The sequence below is a fragment of the Procambarus clarkii genome, chromosome 14 (assembly GCF_040958095.1).
Source record: "Procambarus clarkii isolate CNS0578487 chromosome 14, FALCON_Pclarkii_2.0, whole genome shotgun sequence".
Lineage (NCBI taxonomy): Eukaryota > Metazoa > Arthropoda > Malacostraca > Decapoda > Cambaridae > Procambarus > Procambarus clarkii.
The window spans coordinates 26,703,044-26,723,263 of NC_091163.1; the positions used below are offsets into that span (position 1 = coordinate 26,703,044).

Here is a 20,220-nt window from a genome sequence, read left to right on the forward strand (position 1 = left end):
AAACTCAAGGTCCGTGCACCCAAGGTGGTGGCGGGTCCCAGCGTCCATGTTAGACCGATCCCCTTGGCTAATATTGTAGTTCCCTTCATGCGAACCTTTCCAGGAGCGGCCACGATACATCACCAAGTCAAGAAATGTAACTAATGTGAGAGATTGCGCAACAATCTCTCAACTACTTACCCTAACTCGCCTCCGTCGACCTCCTCCTCCTCCTTGCTGGGAGACGACTGACAAGTGAGCTGCCGTGCGTGAACCCGACCCTTATCTTGAGGTTATCTTGAGATGATTTCGGGGCTTTTTTAGTGTCCCCGCGGCCCGGTCCTCGACCAGGCCTCCACCCCCAGGAAGCAGCCCGTGACAGCTGACTAACTCCCAGGTACCTATTTACTGTTAGGTAACAGGGGCATTCAGGGTGAAAGAAACTTTGCCCATTTGTTTCTGCCTCGTGCGGGAATCGAACCCACGCCACAGAATTACGAGTCCTGCGCGCTATCCACCAGGCTACGAGGCCCCCAATCCTTACTCACTGTTATCCTGTCTTCTTCTATTTTGTAATGTTGCAATTGTTTACAGTAAAATATTTGTTCGTTCAAGTGAATTTAAAGCTTTTATATATTTTGTTGACCAAACCACACTAGAAAATGAAGCGACCACGACGTCTCTATGGTCTATCCTAGACCATTCTCACGTCGATTGTGATGAGGCAAGGAGGCGAAGGCAATAAATAGACAAGAGAGAGGTGAGGAGAAGGAAATCTTAGAGGAATTATTATATTATTATTAAACGTAAATTCTCAGAGAAGCAAACGTTGCTCGGTGAAGCGTATGGCATGGGTCAACTCTGATGTTACGTATCTGAGAATATGTATATATACTATAGGGAGCATTTCCTGTGTTACCTCATCTCTCATTACCAGGACCTAGATTCACGAAGCTCCATGTATTTATTCGAAAGTAGGTTTGCTACGAAGGTTCCTAAGTATGCCCTAAGAAGATACTTAGGTGCAATTCAAGTAGGTCCACTTAGGAAGATATTTTCCTGCCCGAAACGCTTTGCGTAATAGTGGCTTTAGGCATTGTATGTACTAGCTCTATCTATTAATCCTACAAACTTTGTAAAACGTCTTTATGTATGTACCTTACCTAAATAAACATTTATTTATTTGTTGGTTCACCTGCGTGGCGATAGAGGTCACTACTGTGTTTCGTTTGGCCAATCAGAGAGCAGGCAACATTACATAAGAACATAAGAACAAAGGCAACTGCAGAAGGCCCATTGGCCCATACGAGGCAGCTCTTATCTAAAACCACCCAATCATATACACTCATATACAAACCGATCATATACATGTCCAACCCGCGCTTGAAACAATCGAGGGACCCCACCTCCACCACGTTACACGATAATTGGTTCCACAAATCAACAACCCTGTTACCGAACCAGTTACCGAAAGACCCAAGTCTTTCCTAAATCTAAATTTATCTAATTTATACCCATTGTTTCGTGTTCTGTCTTGTGTTGATACTTTTAATACCCTATTAATATCCTCTTTGTTGTGTCCATTCATCCACTTGTAAACCTCTATCATGTCACCCCTAACTCTTCGCCTTTCCAGTGAATGCAATTTAAGCTTTGTTAATCTTTCTTCATATGAAAGATTTCTAATTTGGGGAATTAACTTAGTCATCCTACTCTGGACACGTTCAAGTGAATTTATATCCATTCTATAGTACGGACCAAAAGTAAACTGCATAATCTAAATGGGGCCTAACCAGAGCAAGATATAGCTGCAGAACCACACCAAGTGTCTTGTTACTAACGCTTTGATTAATAAATAACAGTGTCCTATTTGCCTTATTATGAACATTCATGCATTGATCCTTCTGTTTTAAATTCTTACTAATACTAGGCAGCTCCTATTTATAACCACCCAATCCCACTCATATACTTGTCCAACCCGCGCTTGAAACAATCGAGGGACCCCACCTCAAGCACGTTACGTGGTAATTGGTTCCACAAATCAACAACCCTGTTACTGAACCAGTATTTACCCAAGTCTTTCCTAAATCTAAACTTATCCAATTTATACCCATTGTTTCGTGTTCTGTCTTGTGTTGATACTTTTAATACCCTATTAATATCCCCTTTGTTATGTCCACTCACCCACTTGTAAACCTCTATCATGTCACCCCTAACTCTTCGCCTTTCCAGTGAATGCAACTTAAGCTTTGTTAATCTTTCTTCATATGAAAGATTTCTAATTTGGGGAATTAACTTAGTCATCCTACGCTGGACACGTTCAAGTGAATTTATATCCATTCTATAATATGGCGACCAAAACTGAACTGCATGCTTGTTCTTATGTTCTGTTCTGCAAAACAGAACATAAGAACAAAGGTAACTGCAGAAGGCCTATTGGCCCATACGAGGCAGCTCCTATCTATAACCACCCAAACACAATCTAGTTCGTATTTTGTAACTCTACCATCATTACCTAGCTTCAGAACTTTACATTTATCAGCATTAAACTGCATCTTGAAAAACATAAATTAATAATTGAGTCGCAACATGGTTTTATAAATGGCCGTTCATGTTTAACAAATTTGTTATCAAATTCTAGCATAGTTGAGGCAGTTGATAGTGGTAAGGATTGTGATGTTGTGTACCTTGACTTTAGCAAAGCTTTTGATACAGTGCCACATGAAAGACTGTTTAAAAAGATAGAGTCTCATGGTATTGGGGGTGCTATATTAAGCTGGATTAGGGCATGGCTATACCAAAGGAAACAGAGAGGTAGTATAAATGGAATCAAGTCAGAGTGGGAAAATGTTGTAAGTGGAGTGCCTCATGGCTCTGTCCTGGGACTTCTGTTGTTTATAATATATATAAATGATTTAGATTTAGGTTTGAGTAAAAAAAAAAAAAAAAAGGTTTGAGTAGCAACATTTGCAAATTTGCCGATGATACGAAAATCGGTAGGGAAATTAATTCGGAGGAGGATTCACTATCACTTCAAGATGATCTAGATAGGGTTTTGAAATGGTCAAAGGATTGGCAGATGCAGTTTAACGCTGAAAAATGTAAAGTTCTGAGGTTAAGTAATAAGAACATAAGAACAAAGGCAACTGCAGAAGGCCTATTGGCCCATACGAGGCAGCTCCTATTCTATAACCACCCAATCCCACTCATATACTTGTCCAACCCGTGCTTGAAACAATCGAGGGACCCCACCTCCACAATGTTACGCGGCAATTGGTTCCACAAATCAACAACCCTGTTACTGAACCAGTATTTACCCAAGTCTTTCCTAAATCTAAACTTATCCAATTTATACCCATTGTTTCGTGTTCTGTCCTGTGTTGATACTTTTAATACCCTATTAATATCCCCCCGGTTATGTCCATTCATCCACTTGTAAACCTCTATCATGTCACCCCTAACTCTTCGCCTTTCCAGTGAATGCAACTTAAGCTTTGTTAATCTTTCTTCATATGAAAGATTTCTAATTTGGGGAATTAACTTAGTCATCCTACGCTGGACACGTTCAAGTGAATTTATATCCATTCTATAATATGGCGACCAAAACTGAACTGCATAATCTAAATGGGGCCTAACTAGAGCAAGATATAGCTTGAGAACCACACCAGGTGTCTTGTTACTAACGCTGCGATTAATAAATCCAAGTGTCCGATTTGCCTTATTACGAACATTTATGCATTGATCCTTTTGTTTTAAATTCTTACTAATCATAACTCCCAGATCCCTTTCGCAATCCGACTTCGCAATCACAACACCATCTAGCTCGTATCTTGTAACTCTATCATCATTACCTAACCTCAGAACTTTACATTTATCAGCATTAAACTGCATCTGCCAATCCTTTGACCATTTCAAAACCCTATCTAGATCAACTTGAAGTGATAGTGAGTCCTCCTCCGAATTAATTTCCCTACCGATTTTCGTATCATCGGCAAATTTGCAAATGTTGCTACTCAAACCTGAATCTAAATCATTTATATATATTATAAACAACAGAGGTCCCAGGACAGAGCCTTGAGGCACTCCACTTACAACATTTTCCCACTCTGACTTGATTCCATTTATACTAACTCTCTGTTTCCTTTGGTATAGCCATGCCCTAATCCAGCTTAATATAGCACCCCCAATACCATGAGACTCTATTTTTTTAATCAGTCTTTCATGTGGCACTGTATCAAAAGCTTTGCTAAAGTCAAGGTATACAACATCGCAATCCTTACCACTATCAACTGCCTCAACAATGCTAGAATAAAAAGATAACAAATTTGTTAAACATGAACGGCCATTTATAAAACCATGTTGCGACTCAATTATTAATTTATGTTTTTCAAGATGAAGACGAATTTTATTTGCTATTATAGATTCGAGCAACTTTCCCACAATGGACGTTAGGCTAATTGGTCGATAGTTAGACGCAAGTGATCTATCTCCTTTCTTAAAAACTGGTATCACATTAGCAACTTTCCAAAACTCTGGCACTCTGCCTGACTCTATTGATTTATTAAATATGGTTGACAGTGGGTCACAAAGCTCCTCTTTGCATTCTTTAAGCACCCTAGCAAACACTTCATCCGGCCCTGGGGATTTGTTTGGTTTGATTTTTACTATTTGTTTAAGAACATCCTCCCTGGTAACTGCTAAACTCGTCAACCTGTCCTCGTCCCCACCCACATAGACTTGTTCGGCTGAAGGCATATTGTTAAGTTCCTCTTTAGTAAATACAGATACAAAATATTTATTAAAAATACTACTCATCTCTTCATCACTATCTGTTATTTGACCTGTCTCAGTTTTTAATGGACCTATCCTTTCCCTAGTCTTAGTACGATATAACTGAAAAAACCCTTTAGGATTTGTCTTTGCTTGCCCTGCTATGCGAACTTCATAGTTTCTTTTTGCTTTCCTTATCTCTTTTTTAACATTTCTAACCAGTTGTACGAATTCCTGTTCTAAAGTGACCTCCCCATTTTTAATCCTTTTGTACCAAGCTCTCTTTTTACCTATAAGGTTCTTCAAATTCTTTGTTATCCACTTTGGGTCATTAGTATTCGATCTATTCAATTTGTATGGTATACTACGTTCCTGTGCTTTGTTTAGAATATTCTTAAATAAGTTATATATTGAATCCACATCGAAATCCCCATTTAAGTCACCTATCGCTGGGTTCATGTCTCGCTCCAAGACCGGCCCACACCCCATACCCAAGACTTTCCAATCAATTTGACCCAAAAAATTTCTTAGGCTATTAAAATCAGCTTTTCGAAAATCTGGCACTTTAACAGAATTTTCTCCTACTGGTCTATTCCATTCTATGCTAAATCTGATTTCTTTGTGATCACTGCTCCCTAGCTCACTCCCTATTTCGATGTCATTAATTTGCGTTTCCCTGTTAGTTAACACTAAATCTAAAATATTATTTTCCCGTGTTGGTTCCATAATGTGTTGCGTAAGAAAGCAATCGTCAATTAATTCTAGAAAATCTTCTGCTTCACTATTCCCTGTTTTGTTCAACCAGTTTATTCCGCTAAAATTAAAGTCACCCATGACATAAATACTGTTAGATCTAGATGCTCTAGATATTTCATCCCATAGATGCTTTGCTTCCATTCTGTCTAAATTTGGTGGCCTATATATTACCCCTATTATAATATTATTAGCTTTTTCGTTTAATTCAATCCAAATAGTTTCTGTGTGTGGCTCTGTTTTGATTCCCTCTTTGAGACTACATTTCAAATTGTCCCTAACATATATGGCTACTCCACCTCCTCGTCTAATATATCTATCTGTGTGAAATAGTTTAAATCCATATATTTGATATTCAGCTAATAGTTCTCTATTTTCTACATTCATCCACGTTTCGGTAAGTGCAATAATATCTATTTTTTCTGTGCAGACAAGAGCATTTAATTCGTTAATTTTATTTCTTAGACTTCTACTGTTAGTGTAATATACCCTAAGTGAATTGTTATTTTGCGGACCTTCTCTTTCCCTGATCGTTTTGCCAATTCCTTTCTCCCACAAACACATACTTTTATTACCTCCTTCCTCCAAATCAATTCCCATACCTCTATCTACTAACAGTTTAAACCCAAACAAACACCTCTAACCACTTCTTCTAACGAGTTCGCAACAGCAACAACCCCAGCTCTCGATAGATGCACCCCATCACGAGCATACATTTCATTTCTTCCATAGAAGTGTTCCCAGTTGTCTATGAAAGATATTGCATTTGATTTGCAATATCTTTCCAGCAGGCAATTGACACCAAGTGCCCTCGATATCCATTCATTTCCCACTCCCTTTCTTGGAAGAATGCCACATATGATCGGGATTCCTCCCTTGCTCCTAACTAACTCTATGGCTGTTTTATACCTCTGAATCAGTTCCTCACTCCTGACTCGACCAACATCACTTCCTCCCACGCTAATGCAAATAATGGGATTGTTCCCATTACCAGCCATAATATCATTCATGTTGTTTATAATATCACCAATGCCAGCTCCGGGATAGCAAACCCTTAACCTGTTCCCCCTATCTCTAGCACAAAACGTTCTATCCAAATACCTTATCTGGGAATCTCCCACAACTAATGTTTGCTTAGGTACTTCCTTTACTTTCTTAATGATGATAGAGTTACAAGATACGAGCTAGATGGTGTTGAGATTGGGAAAGGGTTCTGGGAGTTATGATTAGTAAGAATTTAAAACAAAAGGAACAATGCATAAATGTTCGTAATAAGGCAAATCGGACACTTGGATTTATTAATCGCAGCGTTAGTACCAAGACACCTGGTAGGGTTCTCAAGCTATATATTGCTCTAGTTAGGCCCCATTTAGATTATGCAGTTCAGTTTTGGTCGCCATATTATAGAATGGATATAAATTGACTTGAACGTGTCCAGCGTAGGATGACTAAGTTAATTCCCCAAATTAGAAATCTTTCATATGAAGAAAGATTAACAAAGCTTAAGTTGCATTCACTGGAAAGGCGAAGAGTTAGGGGTGACATGATAGAGGTTTACAAGTGGGTGAATGGGCATAACAAAGGGGATAATAATAGGGTATTAAAAGTATCAACACAAGACAGAACACGAAACAATGGGTACAAATTGGATAAGTTTAGATTTAGGAAAGACTTGGGTAAATACTGGTTCAGTAACAGGGTTGTTGATTTGTGGAACCAATTACCGCGTAACGTGCTGGAGGTGGGGTCCCTCGATTGTTTCAAGCGCGGGTTGGACAAGTATGAGTGGTATTGGGTGGTTATAAATAGGAGCTGCCTCGTATGGGCCAATAGGCCTTCTGCAGTTGCCTTTGTTCTTATGCCTTACTATATATAATATAGCCATGCCATCCCATATGGTGACAGGTTTCCGAAATTGTCCAACACTGTTTGAACCTTTGAAATATCTTTGCCCTGAAACAAAATATCATCGGCATATATGATCAGAGTTACCCCATTTGAGTATCTCTCAGACACTATCTTATTCATTAGTACATGTTCTTAAACAAATAGTAAAACTCAAACCAAACAAATCCCCAGGGCCGGAGGAAGTGTTTGCCAGGGTGCTAAAAGAATGCAAAGAGGAGCTTTGTGACCCACTGTCAACCATATTTAATAAATCAATAGAGTCAGGCAGAGTGCCAGAGTTTTGGAAAGTTGCTAATGTGATACCAGTTTTTAAGAAAGGAGATAGATCACTTGCGTCTAACTATCGACCAATTAGCCTAACGTCTATTGTGGGAAAGTTACTCGAATCTATAATAGCAAATAAAATTCGTCTTCATCTTGAAAAACATAAATTTATAATTGAGTCGCAACATGGTTTTATAAATGGCCGTTCATGTTTAACAAATTTGTTATCTTTTTATTCTAGCATAGTTGAGGCAGTTGATAGTGGTAAGGACTGTGATGTTGTGTACCTTGACTTTAGCAAACTTCGAGAGGAAAAGAAGGAGACCAGTGTTGACGAGACCTCATCGTGGAGAGTAGTGAAAGACAGGGGTCTTAAGAAGACCTTGACAAGGCCGCCTACAGACGCCCTAAGGACGGCAAATTCATTTGCCGTGTTGGAGGACGAGTGCTGTAGTGCGCCTGCAGCGAGGAACGGCGGAGCGCAGGCCCCTCAGAAAGTTAGGGCGGTACCGAAGCGAATTTTGGTTGTGGGAGATTCCCAGGTGAGGTATTTAGACAGAACGTTTTGTGCCAGAGATAGGGGGAACAGATTAAGGGTTTGCTATCCGGGAGCTGGAATTGGTGATATTGTTAAAAACATGAAGAATATTAAGACGGGAAATGGGAACAAACCCATTATTTGTATTAGTGCAAGGGGTAATGAGTTAGGAGTGAGGAACTAATACAGAGATTTAGGACAGCCATTGAATTAGTTAGGAGCAAGGGAGGAATCCCGATCATATGTGGCATTCTTCCAAGAAAGGGAGTGGGAAATGAATGGATGTCGAGGGCACTTGGTGTCAATTGCCGGCTGGAAAGTTATTGCAAATCAAATGCAATATCTTTCATAGACAACTGGGAACGCTTCTATGGAAGAAATGTTGACCAGACCACACACTAGAAATTGAAGAGACGACGACGTTTCGGTCCGTCCTGGACCATTCTCAAGTCGATTGTGATGAGGACAGGTAGGGACAGGCATTAAATAGGCAAGAGAGAGCTGAGGAGGAAAGTCAGGTGTAGGGGATAGCAGTAATGAGAACCGCAGCAGGCCTATTGGCCCATACGAGGCAGCTCCTATTATAACCACCGAAGGAGATAGTAATAGGAATAAGAAGAGGAAAGCAAGGGAGCGTAGATGACAAGGAACAGAAAAAGGGAGAAGAGAGAATGAAAGGGAAAGAGAAAGAAAGAAATGGAAGGGGGAAAGCTTATGTTAAGTCACGTTTGTTAGAAAGATTAGAGCATTTGAGTATATACTGTGAAAGGGAAGAGTCCACAGCAACAAAGCCAGGACTCAAGTTCATGTTGGGTACATTGTTAATAAGAGCTGATTCTACAAGACGGCGTCTGTGTAGAGTTGAGGCAGGAAAGATTATTTTGGAGGAAGACCAATCAATGGGATGATTAGAATCCCTCACATGGCAGAAGAGAGCATTGTTAGTGTCAGCAGACTTAACACTTCTCTTGTGTTCTTTAAGTCTGTCATTCAGTGTACGGCCAGTTTCGCCAAAGTATTGGAGAGGACAAGATGAACAGGAAATAGAGTAGACACCAGCAGCATTAGAAGCAGGAGGAGCAGTGTGAACTAGATTGCTACGAAGTGTGTTAGTTTGTCGAAAGGCGAGTTTAATGTCAAGAGGACGAAAGGTATTGGTAAAAGTTTTGAGTTCAGATATGAAGGGAAGGCATAGTACAGTGCTACTAGTGTTGGAAGCAGGTTTTGGATGAAAGAAATTTCGTTTAGCTTGAGAGTGGGCACAGTTGATGAAATGCAAAGGAAAACCAAGGCGAGAGAATGATTTGTAGATAAAGGCAATTTCAGAATCAAGAAACTGAGGGTCGCTGATGCGTAGAGCGCGGAGGAAGAGAGAGACGAGGACACTTTTCTTAACAGAAAGAGGATGGTAGGAAAAGAATTGAATGTACATGCCACTATGCATGGGTTTACGGTAGACAGAGAAAGAGAACCCAGACACAGAGCTGTGAACATGAACATCAAGAAAAGGAAGGAGGGAATTAGATTCCCACTCCACTTTGAAATGGATAGAAGGAGCCAGATTGTTAAGAGAGGCGAGGAAAGGCTGGAAAAGTTTAAGGTCATGAGGCCATAAAGCAAAAATGTCATCAACATAGCGAAGCCAGAGAGAGGGACGAGTATCAATAGAAGGAAGAAGAACAGTTTCGAAGTATTCCATGTAGAAATTAGCAAGAACAGGGGAGAGAGGGGAACCCATAGCGACACCGAAAGTTTGAGTGTAATATTTACCGTTGAAAGAGAAAGAGTTAGATTCAACACAGAGTCTAATGAGATCGAGGAAAACGTCAGTGGGAAGTGGGAGAGGAAGGAGACCCTCTGACGCCTTCTGTCTGAGGAAAGAGAGAACGTCATCAAGCAGAACATTAGTGAACAGAGAGTCGACATCAAGACTAAGCATTTTACAAGAGGGTTGCAGGCGCAGTCTTTCTATGAAGTCCTGAGAGTGACGAAGGTGGGCAGGGGAAAAAGTGCCAAGGTAAGGTGTCAGGGTTTTAGCGAGCCAGGAGGCAAGAGGATAGCTGACAGAGCCCCGTGAAGAAATGATAGGACGAAGAGGAACACCAGGTTTATGAGTCTTAGGAAGACCATAGAAATAAGGAAGAGAAGGGCAGATGACACGGAAACGTTTAATGAGATCAAAGTCAGGAGGGCAAAGACTAGAGAGCTGTCTTAGTTTGCGGTTAAAGGAAGTTTTGAGGCGATCCAAAGGGTTAGAAGTCAGAGGAGCATAAGTGTGAGAGTCAGAGAGCAAGACATTTGCTTTTCGGAGGTAGTCCTCACGGTCAAGGACAACCACCGAATTGCTTTTGTCTGAAGGAAGGATAAGAATAGAGTTGTTAGATTTCAGGGAGGCAAGGGCAAGCTGGAAGCGACGAGGAAGGTGGTTATTTTTAGAAAACAAGCTGTCAAGAACGGGGATAAGGGCCCCTCTAAAGGCAGACAGGTCCGAAAGAGTACTAGAGTTAGAATTGACAAACCTGTCAAAGGAACTAAGGAGATCAATCCCACAGCGTGGGCCAGGGGAAGTAGCAAAGGACAGACCAAGACCGAGAAGTTCTTGCTGGTGCTTAGAAAGAGAGTAGGACGAAAGGTTGGTAACACAGTCAGAGAGAGAGTATTTGGCCCTGTTCTTGCTAATTTCTACATGGAATACTTCGAAACTGTTCTTCTTCCTTCTATTGATTACTTCTTCCGTCCCTCTCTCTGGCTTCGCTATGTTGATGACATTTTTGCTTTATGGCCTCATGACCTTAAACTTTTCCAGCCTTTCCTCGCCTCCCTTAACAATCTGGCTCCTTCTATCCATTTCAAAGTGGAGTGGGAATCTAATTCCCTCCTTCCTTTTCTTGATGTTCATGTTCACAGCTCTGTGTCTGGGTTCTCTTTCTCTGTCTACCGTAAACCCATGCATAGTGGCATGTACATTCAATTCTTTTCCTACCATCCTCTTTCTGTTAAGAAAAGTGTCCTCGTCTCTCTCTTCCTCCGCGCTCTACGCATCAGCGACCCTCAGTTTCTTGATTCTGAAATTGCCTTTATCTACAAATCATTCTCTCGCCTTGGTTTTCCTTTGCATTTCATCAACTGTGCCCACTCTCAAGCTAAACGAAATTTCTTTCATCCAAAACCTGCTTCCAACACTAGTAGCACTGTACTATGCCTTCCCTTCATATCTGAACTCAAAACTTTTACCAATACCTTTCGTCCTCTTGACATTAAACTCGCCTTTCGACAAACTAACACACTTCGTAGCAATCTAGTTCACACTGCTCCTCCTGCTTCTAATGCTGCTGGTGTCTACTCTATTTCCTGTTCATCTTGTCCTCTCCAATACTTTGGCGAAACTGGCCGTACACTGAATGACAGACTTAAAGAACACAAGAGAAGTGTTAAGTCTGCTGACACTAACAATGCTCTCTTCTGCCATGTGAGGGATTCTAATCATCCCATTGATTGGTCTTCCTCCAAAATAATCTTTCCTGCCTCAACTCTACACAGACGCCGTCTTGTAGAATCAGCTCTTATTAACAATGTACCCAACATGAACTTGAGTCCTGGCTTTGTTGCTGTGGACTCTTCCCTTTCACAGTATATACTCAAATGCTCTAATCTTTCTAACAAACGTGACTTAACAAGCTTTCCCTCTTCCATTTCTTTCTTTCTCTTTCCCTTTCATTCTCTCTTCTCCCTTTTTCTGTTCCTTGTCTTCTACGCTCCCTTGCTTTCCTCTTCTTATTCCTATTACTATCTCCTTCGGTGGTTATAATAGGAGCTGCCTCGTATGGGCCAATAGGCCTGCTGCGGTTCTCATTACTGCTATCCCCTACACCTGACTTTCCTCCTCAGCTCTCTCTTGCCTATTTAATGCCTGTCCCTACCTGTCCTCATCACAATCGACTTGAGAATGGTCCAGGACGGACCGAAACGTCGTCGTCTCTTCAATTTCTAGTGTGTGGTCTGGTCAACATACTTCAGCCACGTTATTGTGACTCATCGCCTGCATATGGAAGAAATGAAATGTATGCTCGTGATGGGGTGCATCTATCGAGGGCTGGGGTTGTTGCTGCTGCGAACTCGTTGGAACCAGTGGTTAGAGGTGTTTGTTTGTGTTTAAACTGTTAGCTGATAGAGGTATGGGAATTGATTTGGAGGAAGGAGGTAATAAAAGTATGTGTTCGTGGGAGAAAGGAATTGGCAAAATGATCAGGGAAAGAAAAGGGCCTCAAAATAACAATTCACTTAGGATATATTACACTAACAGTAGAAGTCTAAGAAATATAATTAATGAATTAAATGCTCTTGTCTGCACAGAAAAAATAGATATTATTGCACTTATTGGATGAACGTAGAAAATAGAGAACTATTAGCTGTATATCAGATAAATGGATTTAAACTATTTCACACAGAGGAGGGGGAGTAGCCATATATGTTAGGGACAATTTGAAATGTAGTCTCAAAGAGGGAATCAAAACTGAGCCACACACAGAAACTATTTGGATAGAATTAAACGAAAAAGCAAATAATATTACAATAGGAGTTATATATAGGCCACCAAATTTAGACAGAATGGAAGCAAAGCATCTATGGAATGAAATATCTAGAGCATCTAGATCTAACAGTATTTATGTCATGGGTGACTTTAATTTTAGTGGAATAAACTGGGTGAACAAAACAGGGAATAGTGAAGCAGAAGATTTTCTAGAATTAATTGACGATTGCTTTCTTACGCAACACATTAAGGAACCAACGCGGGAAAATAATATTTTAGATTTAGTGTTAACTAACAGGGAAACACAAATTAATGACATCGAAATAGGGAGTGAGCTAGGGAACAGTGATCACAAAGTAATCAGATTTAGCATAGAATGGAATAGACCTGTAGGAGAAAATTCTGTTAAAGTGCCAGATTTTCGATAAGCTGATTTTAATAGCCTAAGAATTTTTTGGGGTCAAATAGATTGGAAAGTCTTGGGTACTGGGTGTGGGCCGGTCTTAGAGCCAGACATGAACCCAGCGATTGGTGGTGTAAAAGGGGATTTCGATGCGGATTTAATATATAACTTATTTAAGAATATTCTAAACAAAGCACAGGAACGTAGTATACCATACAAATTGAATAGATCGAATACTAATGACCCAAAGTGGATAACAAATAATTTAAAGAACCTTATAGGTAAAAACAGAGCTTGGTACAAAAGGATTAAGAATGGGGAAGTCAGGTTAGAACAGGAATACATACAACTGGTTAGAAATGTCAAAAAAAAAGATTAGGAAAGCAGAAAGAAACTATGAAGTTCGCATAGCAGAGCAAGCAAAGTCAAATCCTAAAGGGTTTTTTCAGTTATATCGAACTAAGACTAGGGAAAGGATAGGTCCATTAAAATCTGAGACAGGTCAAATAACAAGGAGATGAGTAGTATTTTTAACAAATATTTTATATCTGTATTTACTAAAGAAGAACTTAACAATATGCCTTCAGCCGAACAAGTCTATGTGGTTGGGGATGAGGACAGGTTGAATAGTTTAGCAGTTACCAGGGTGGATGTAATTAAACAATTAGAAAAACTAAAACCAAACAAATCCCCAGGGCCGGATGAAGTGTTTGCCAGGGTGCTTAAAGAATGCAAAGAGGAGCTTTCAGAGCCACTGTCTACCATATTTAATAAATCAATAGAGTCAGGCAGAGTGCCAGAGTCATGGAAGGTAGCTAATTTGGTACCAATTTTTATGAAAGGAGATAGATCACTTGCGTCAAACTATCGGCCAATTAGCCTAACGTCTATTGTGGGAAAGTTATATGAATCAATAATTGCAAATACAATTCGTCTCCATCTTGAAAAATGAGTCGCAACATGTTTTTGCAAATGGCCGTTCATGTTTAACAAATTTGCTACCTTTTTATTCCAGCATAATTGAGGCAGTTGATAGTGGTAAAGATTGTGATGTTGTGTACCTTGACTTTAGCAAAGCTTTTGATACAGTGCCACATGAAAGACTAATTAAAAAAAATAGAAGCTCATGGTATTGGGGGTGCTATATTAACTGGGATTAGGGCATGGCTATTCCAAAGGAAACAGAGAGTTAGTATAAATGGGGTTAAGTCAGAAGTGTTTGCCAGGTCAGAGTGTTAGTCAGAGTGGGATAATGTTGTTAGTGGAGTACCTCAGGGTTCTGTCCTGGAATCTCTGTTGTTTATAATATATATAAATGATTTATTTTCAGGTTTGATAAGCAACATTTGCAAATTTGCCGATGATTTCCCTACTACGAAAATCTGTAGGGAAATTAATTCGGAGGAGGACTCACTGTCACTTCAAGTTGATCTAGATAGGGTTTTGACCATAGTAAGACTACAAATAGGAAGCTGCATGTGAATAATGCAACATTTAAGCTGATGACTAATTTGTTCTACATCTGTAAAAGGCTAACCATTATTGAAGTACTGTAAAAGCCTCAATCTCATTTCAGATACTTTAAAAGTTATTTTTCATTATATAGCACAAGTCAGGGCAAATTCAGCCTCCTTCCCATACACAAGCCCACAAAATACTTTTATCAAGACATTCTTGACAAGGCACATACATCCATCTTGTTTTCATATTAAATGTAGCAATTAAGTTAAACATTTCCAATACAGATTTATCTCTACAATATTCATTTATATTAGAAAATGTTAAATCTGATCTACAAATATAATAATTAATCTTAAATAATATGAATTAATGAAATACTCTAGTTCTTAAGAGTAGTTGAAGAGCAGAGGTTAGAGAGAACTCTCATCAGAGGCATGAGACTGTTCAACACGCTCCCACTACACATAAGGGACATAACTGGCCGACCACTCAGTGTTCAAGAGAGAACTGGATAAGCACCTCCAAAGGATACCTGATCAAACAGCGTCAAACAGCCTGGTTGACCAGTCCAGCAACAAGGAGGCCTGGTCAACAAGACCGGTTTACTGGGACGCTAAACCCCGGAAATACCCCAACGGTAACTTACCTTAACTCTGTGTCCCATCATAGACATTTTATGCAAAGTGGGCTGACGATTGAAAATGACTAAGTAACCATCTGTGATATGTCTCTCAACTTTGTAGCCACACTGAAGGTGGAGATCAGATGGCTTTGGATGATAGCGTAAATCAATACGAGCCCCGTTGTCACGTACAATGTACTTTGCTCCAGGATACTGGTTGTTACCACGCTTCACAAGCTCCATCATTCTGATGAAAATTTTAATACATTTATTGTAAAGGGAAGCAAAATAGGAAAAAATGTTAAAAATGCCTGCCTTAGGGTTTCCCTAAGGCATACACAAAAAAGATTGTTTTAATTATGTTACGAATATGCCATGCTTATTAAGAAAAGCAAGTACTGTATATTGATAAAGTAAAGTTCAAGTAAAAAAAAAAAAAAAAAAATATAGAAATAAAAAAATATATTATATAAAATATAATATAAAGAACTGCTATTTCACATTCTCAAAAAAAAAAAACTTACTTTGTCATGTTGAATGGTGTTACAATTTCTGGATATGTAAGATTCTGGGCAATGGATCTAGGTACTCCAACTTGGTCAATACGTAGATTGGGATCTGCAGTGATAACAGTTCTGGCAGAAAAATCTACACGTTTTCCCATGAGGTTACCACGAATCCTCCCTTCCTTGCCCTTAAGGCGAGCTTTGATAGCTTTTTGTGGTCTTCCAGATTTCTGTAAGGCTCTAGGGATTCCAGGCATATCATTATCTGTTAAAGTAGCCACATGAAACTGAAGCATCTTCAAATTTTCCACTATGATGTGAGCAGCTGCTCCAGCTTGTTCATTGCGCACAAGTTCATTGTTGGCCTTTATAATATCGGCCAATTTGTGAGTCAAGTCATCTTGATTACGAGCTGAACCATGCATGACTACAGCTGGCCGTACTGGCAAAGGTGGCACAGGTAATACTGTCATGATCATCCAGTCAGGTCGGGCATATTTGGGATCCATTCCTAGTAAGTAGCATTCCTCATCTAATGACAGAATGGCACAAGTTAACAATATGAGCTACTAAGTGATTTAAATACTATTTAAATATATTTTCATTTTTTTTAAATAAATAACTATACATAGGTAAAAACATAAGTTTTATATAATTATACAATTATAGATCTAAATACTGTCCATAAATACAGCATATACAGTATAGCTCAAATTATAAATATAACGTTTTTATTTCAACAAAATGCACACTAACACTGAAGTTTATATGAATACCACATTAAATAGCATATCAACACCTGCAGCACTTTCTGTACAGTGCCGAGATAAACACGCAGGCTTTACTAGTAAGGATTTTTTTTAAATTCTGTGACAATGGTAGTTTTGTCTTACTGTATTTGGTTATGGTTAGAATGCAACACACACAAACACACACACACACCTTGCTAATATTTATGTATAGTTTAGGAATTAGAAAATAATGTCATTGAAGCAACTGTTTCTGCAAATTTTGTTTCAACTAAATATCTAGAGCAGACCAAAAACATTGGTCTATGATATGTGATGTGAAACCAACATTTTAGTCATTCATGCCAAAAACATTAAAAAACAACAACACACCATTAACTAGGAGTAGAAATACTTTAAGGAAAATAAAATCTGTTAAGGGCCATTAGAAATTACCAAGCAATGAAAAAACATGGCAACAACTCGGCTACTGATAGCAATAGGGTGCATGCTCACCCAAGAGAGAGATGAAATTTTCAGACGCTAGGAAAACTGCCAATTATCTAGGGCAAAACCTAAGGGGTGGAATTCAATTACCACATAGTTACACATATCCCAACTTACAACTAAATAACCACTGCACTCTATAATATATAGTATCAAATTAATACTTTATGATACTTGGTGGCATAAGTACATAATATTTCAATTGCTAATTCCTGCACAAAATACTGTAGCAAAAAATAATTTGAGGAAATATTCCAGTACAGTAATGTACACAGGAATATTTTCAGTACATTACTGTACTGAAAATATTCCAGTAATGGACACAGGTAGCAGGGAACTATCAACAATTAAATCTGGTCAATACTGTGTACTTTACAAGATCGTAAATGCAAAATATCCATTTCCATCAGTTTATATTAATGTCATGACGAGCGAACACCTACCATACATGCCGAGTTTCTCTCACGAAGGATATGCTCCCCGAAAATCTAACCCCAACACCAAACAGTACGTTGAATTTTTTCTGAAGTCTCAGATGCATTCTAGATTTTCCTAGGTTCACTGCTCCTCTATCCCAAACTATTTCCTTTACTTATGGTACCTAGCATAATCTTGGCTGCTTACCAAGAATATATTTTCCTTCAAGTTTTGAATACCCATTTGACTAGCAAATTTAAATCCATGAAAACTTGAAAAGTTCAAAGTTGAAAAAAGAAATCTCACTAATGTCTCGACACCAATGCATATATCATGTGTACTTTATGCAAGCCACATTTTCATTAAAATTAAAGGTTTCGTGGAAATAAAATTTAAATAAAAAAAAAACATTAATACCCTAAATAAATAAAATTAATTTAATAATATTAACCCACCTGTTATATGCTTGAATATCTCATATACACGCTCAGCAGTGAGGATCTGCTTTCGGTCTTGGGTATCTTCATTTACATGCTTCCACTCTGCTACAAGTTCCAAACCAACTCGTTTAATGTTTGGTTGATATCGACCACAACCACCATGGCCTGATCCTTTCTTTGCCATGGTGGGATCATCTGGATCCTTGTTAACATCAATTTCATCACCTTCACAAATCATTTTTCCTTTACACAAATTGTACACATGCTGAAGTCGCTTTCGGGGCTGCCCTTTGGACTTTGTCACAATCTCACGTATTTTGGGATATTGCTGAAATTAAAAAGCACATTAATGAAAGGAAAACAAAAGAGTGGGAAGTAAACTCCCAAAAATGTATTAACAAAATGGTAAAAATAGCTTTGAATCCGAGGTCTACACGTGCCCAGCACCTAAAAGCAGGGATAAGCTTATATGGCAGAGTGGAAAGTGAAAGTAATAAATCAAGAACAGATGTACAGAATGTAGTTTGTTAGTGTAAAAAATTAAAGGATGTTCAACATCCTAGGTTTATGTGAGACTAAGTTATGAGGAATGTTTTAGGAAACTCTAACGACCGGGCCGCGGGGACGCTAAGCCCCGGAAGCACCTCACGGTATGGTCAGATCATTTTGCAGTGCTGTGCAAAACTGGGAAAGTTTTGCACAGCAAAACTACAGACACTACACTTTCAATCAATGAAAGTGTAGTGTCTAAAATGTAAGGAAGTTTGAGATAGTGGAAGAAGGTAAAAAATAAAGATTAGGCTAACATTTTGATGAAGTAATGATAAACTGCAAAAAACAAAATGCATATAATAATACTTATAATGCATTATGGATGAGAGAGTGCCATAACCTAGGGTGCTGGACGAGCATACTGGGTAAGTTCGCCAGGCATTAAAATATTGTAAACCAGCCAAATTATAACTAAGTAACTACAGTAAACTGAGTTAATAAAATATTGAAAACAAGCAGAGTTATCTTGATAACTACAAGTTATCAAGATATGAGTTATTACAAACTTATGAAAAATTGCTTATGATATACATTAGCAGAAGGAAATTCACATTATCTCGCCACCTTACCCAGCATACATAACCCACACCTGATATGCTTATGGCATACATTATTTAATGACTGTTACCTTTAACATTTATTCATTATCTAAATGAAAAATGCTCCTAGAAATTTTAAAGGAATGTTAAACTTTTGTCAGCCTGTCAGCCATTAACAAGAGTGAATGACAAAACCAGAGCGCCTTGATTGTCTGATGCGGCAAAACAAAACATCACATCCAGAAATACAGGTTTCAAATCCTGTATAGCAATTCACTTGGCCAAAATATAAACAACTATACAGCTGATCTTAGAGGTGGTAAGAGTTGGGGTACAAATTCCACTTTACAATATATTTCAATAAATGTACAGTATGATGAAACATACTAAAATAGTTTTTTCCCACAAAATTTCCTTGTAAAATAGGGGTGCGTTCTATATGAGAGTGCGAGTTTTATGGTCCTGGGATACAGTATCTAGAAAGTATGCAATCATCTGTATACACAAGTGGAGTTGTAAGGGAAGTGTAAACCTAATGTCTTGTACAACACTTGACATTAACAGGGACATAACATTCTCAGACCACAAACTGATTGAGGTTTATCATTTGAAAATCTGGTAATTTTATGAGAAATGCACAGTTCATTCAGAATACTTACCGCATTGAAGAGAAGTTTGCTGCAATAGAAGCACACACATCTTAAAATCTTCATCGTTTTTGTTAAAAAACCAACATGAAAAACAGGCCTGGCAAGCTCCAAGTGACCAAAATGTCCAGGGCAGTCCGTCATGTTGCCGGCACATGTAGTGCAGCGGGTGTTCCTATCCAAACAGCCCTGTCGTGGATCCATGAGCCCTCCAAGCTTGGGCCTTCCATTCTCATAAACTTCAGCGTACTTTATTCCACCTTCTGTTGCCGACATGTATATATAGTGTAATAAGTGTAATAACGTGTGTATATAGTGTAATAACACAAACAGTATGGTGGGAGGAATGTTGGCGTATGAGGTGTTGGTGACGGAGGGAGGTGGCGTCCGCTGGCTGGTGTGTCTTGTCATGCATTGTATGATGGCCACTATACTGTTTGGACACCATTCCAGCTTAGTTGTACAGTTAAGGTGAACAAAACATTTAGATACTGTGAATATAGAACGTGTGAATATAGTGCAACAACAGCAAAAGGACTGTGTAGGGAGGAGCCTATCTATACTATCCTGTTGAGTTTACCCAAACAACAGCCACGGTCTAGTGCTTTGCGCATTTAATCATGTTTGTGGATATTGGGAGTGGTTACACTAATGT

At 39.0% G+C, this 20,220-nt stretch overlaps 1 protein-coding gene across 1 annotated transcript; it reads right to left on the bottom strand.

Moving 5' to 3' along the window:
- Positions 1 to 15,983: 15,983 nt before the first annotated feature.
- LOC138364766 (DNA-directed RNA polymerase II subunit RPB1-like) lies at positions 15,984 to 19,841 on the bottom strand (the record flags this gene model as incomplete). The annotated part of the gene is made up of 3 exons (XM_069324735.1): positions 19,578 to 19,841; positions 17,843 to 18,155; positions 15,984 to 16,267 (listed from the first exon to the last, which is right to left on the bottom strand). Coding segments are annotated over exons 1-3 (861 nt in total), but the record flags the coding sequence as incomplete, so codon positions are not given.
- Between the last annotated feature and the right edge of the window lie 379 nt (positions 19,842 to 20,220).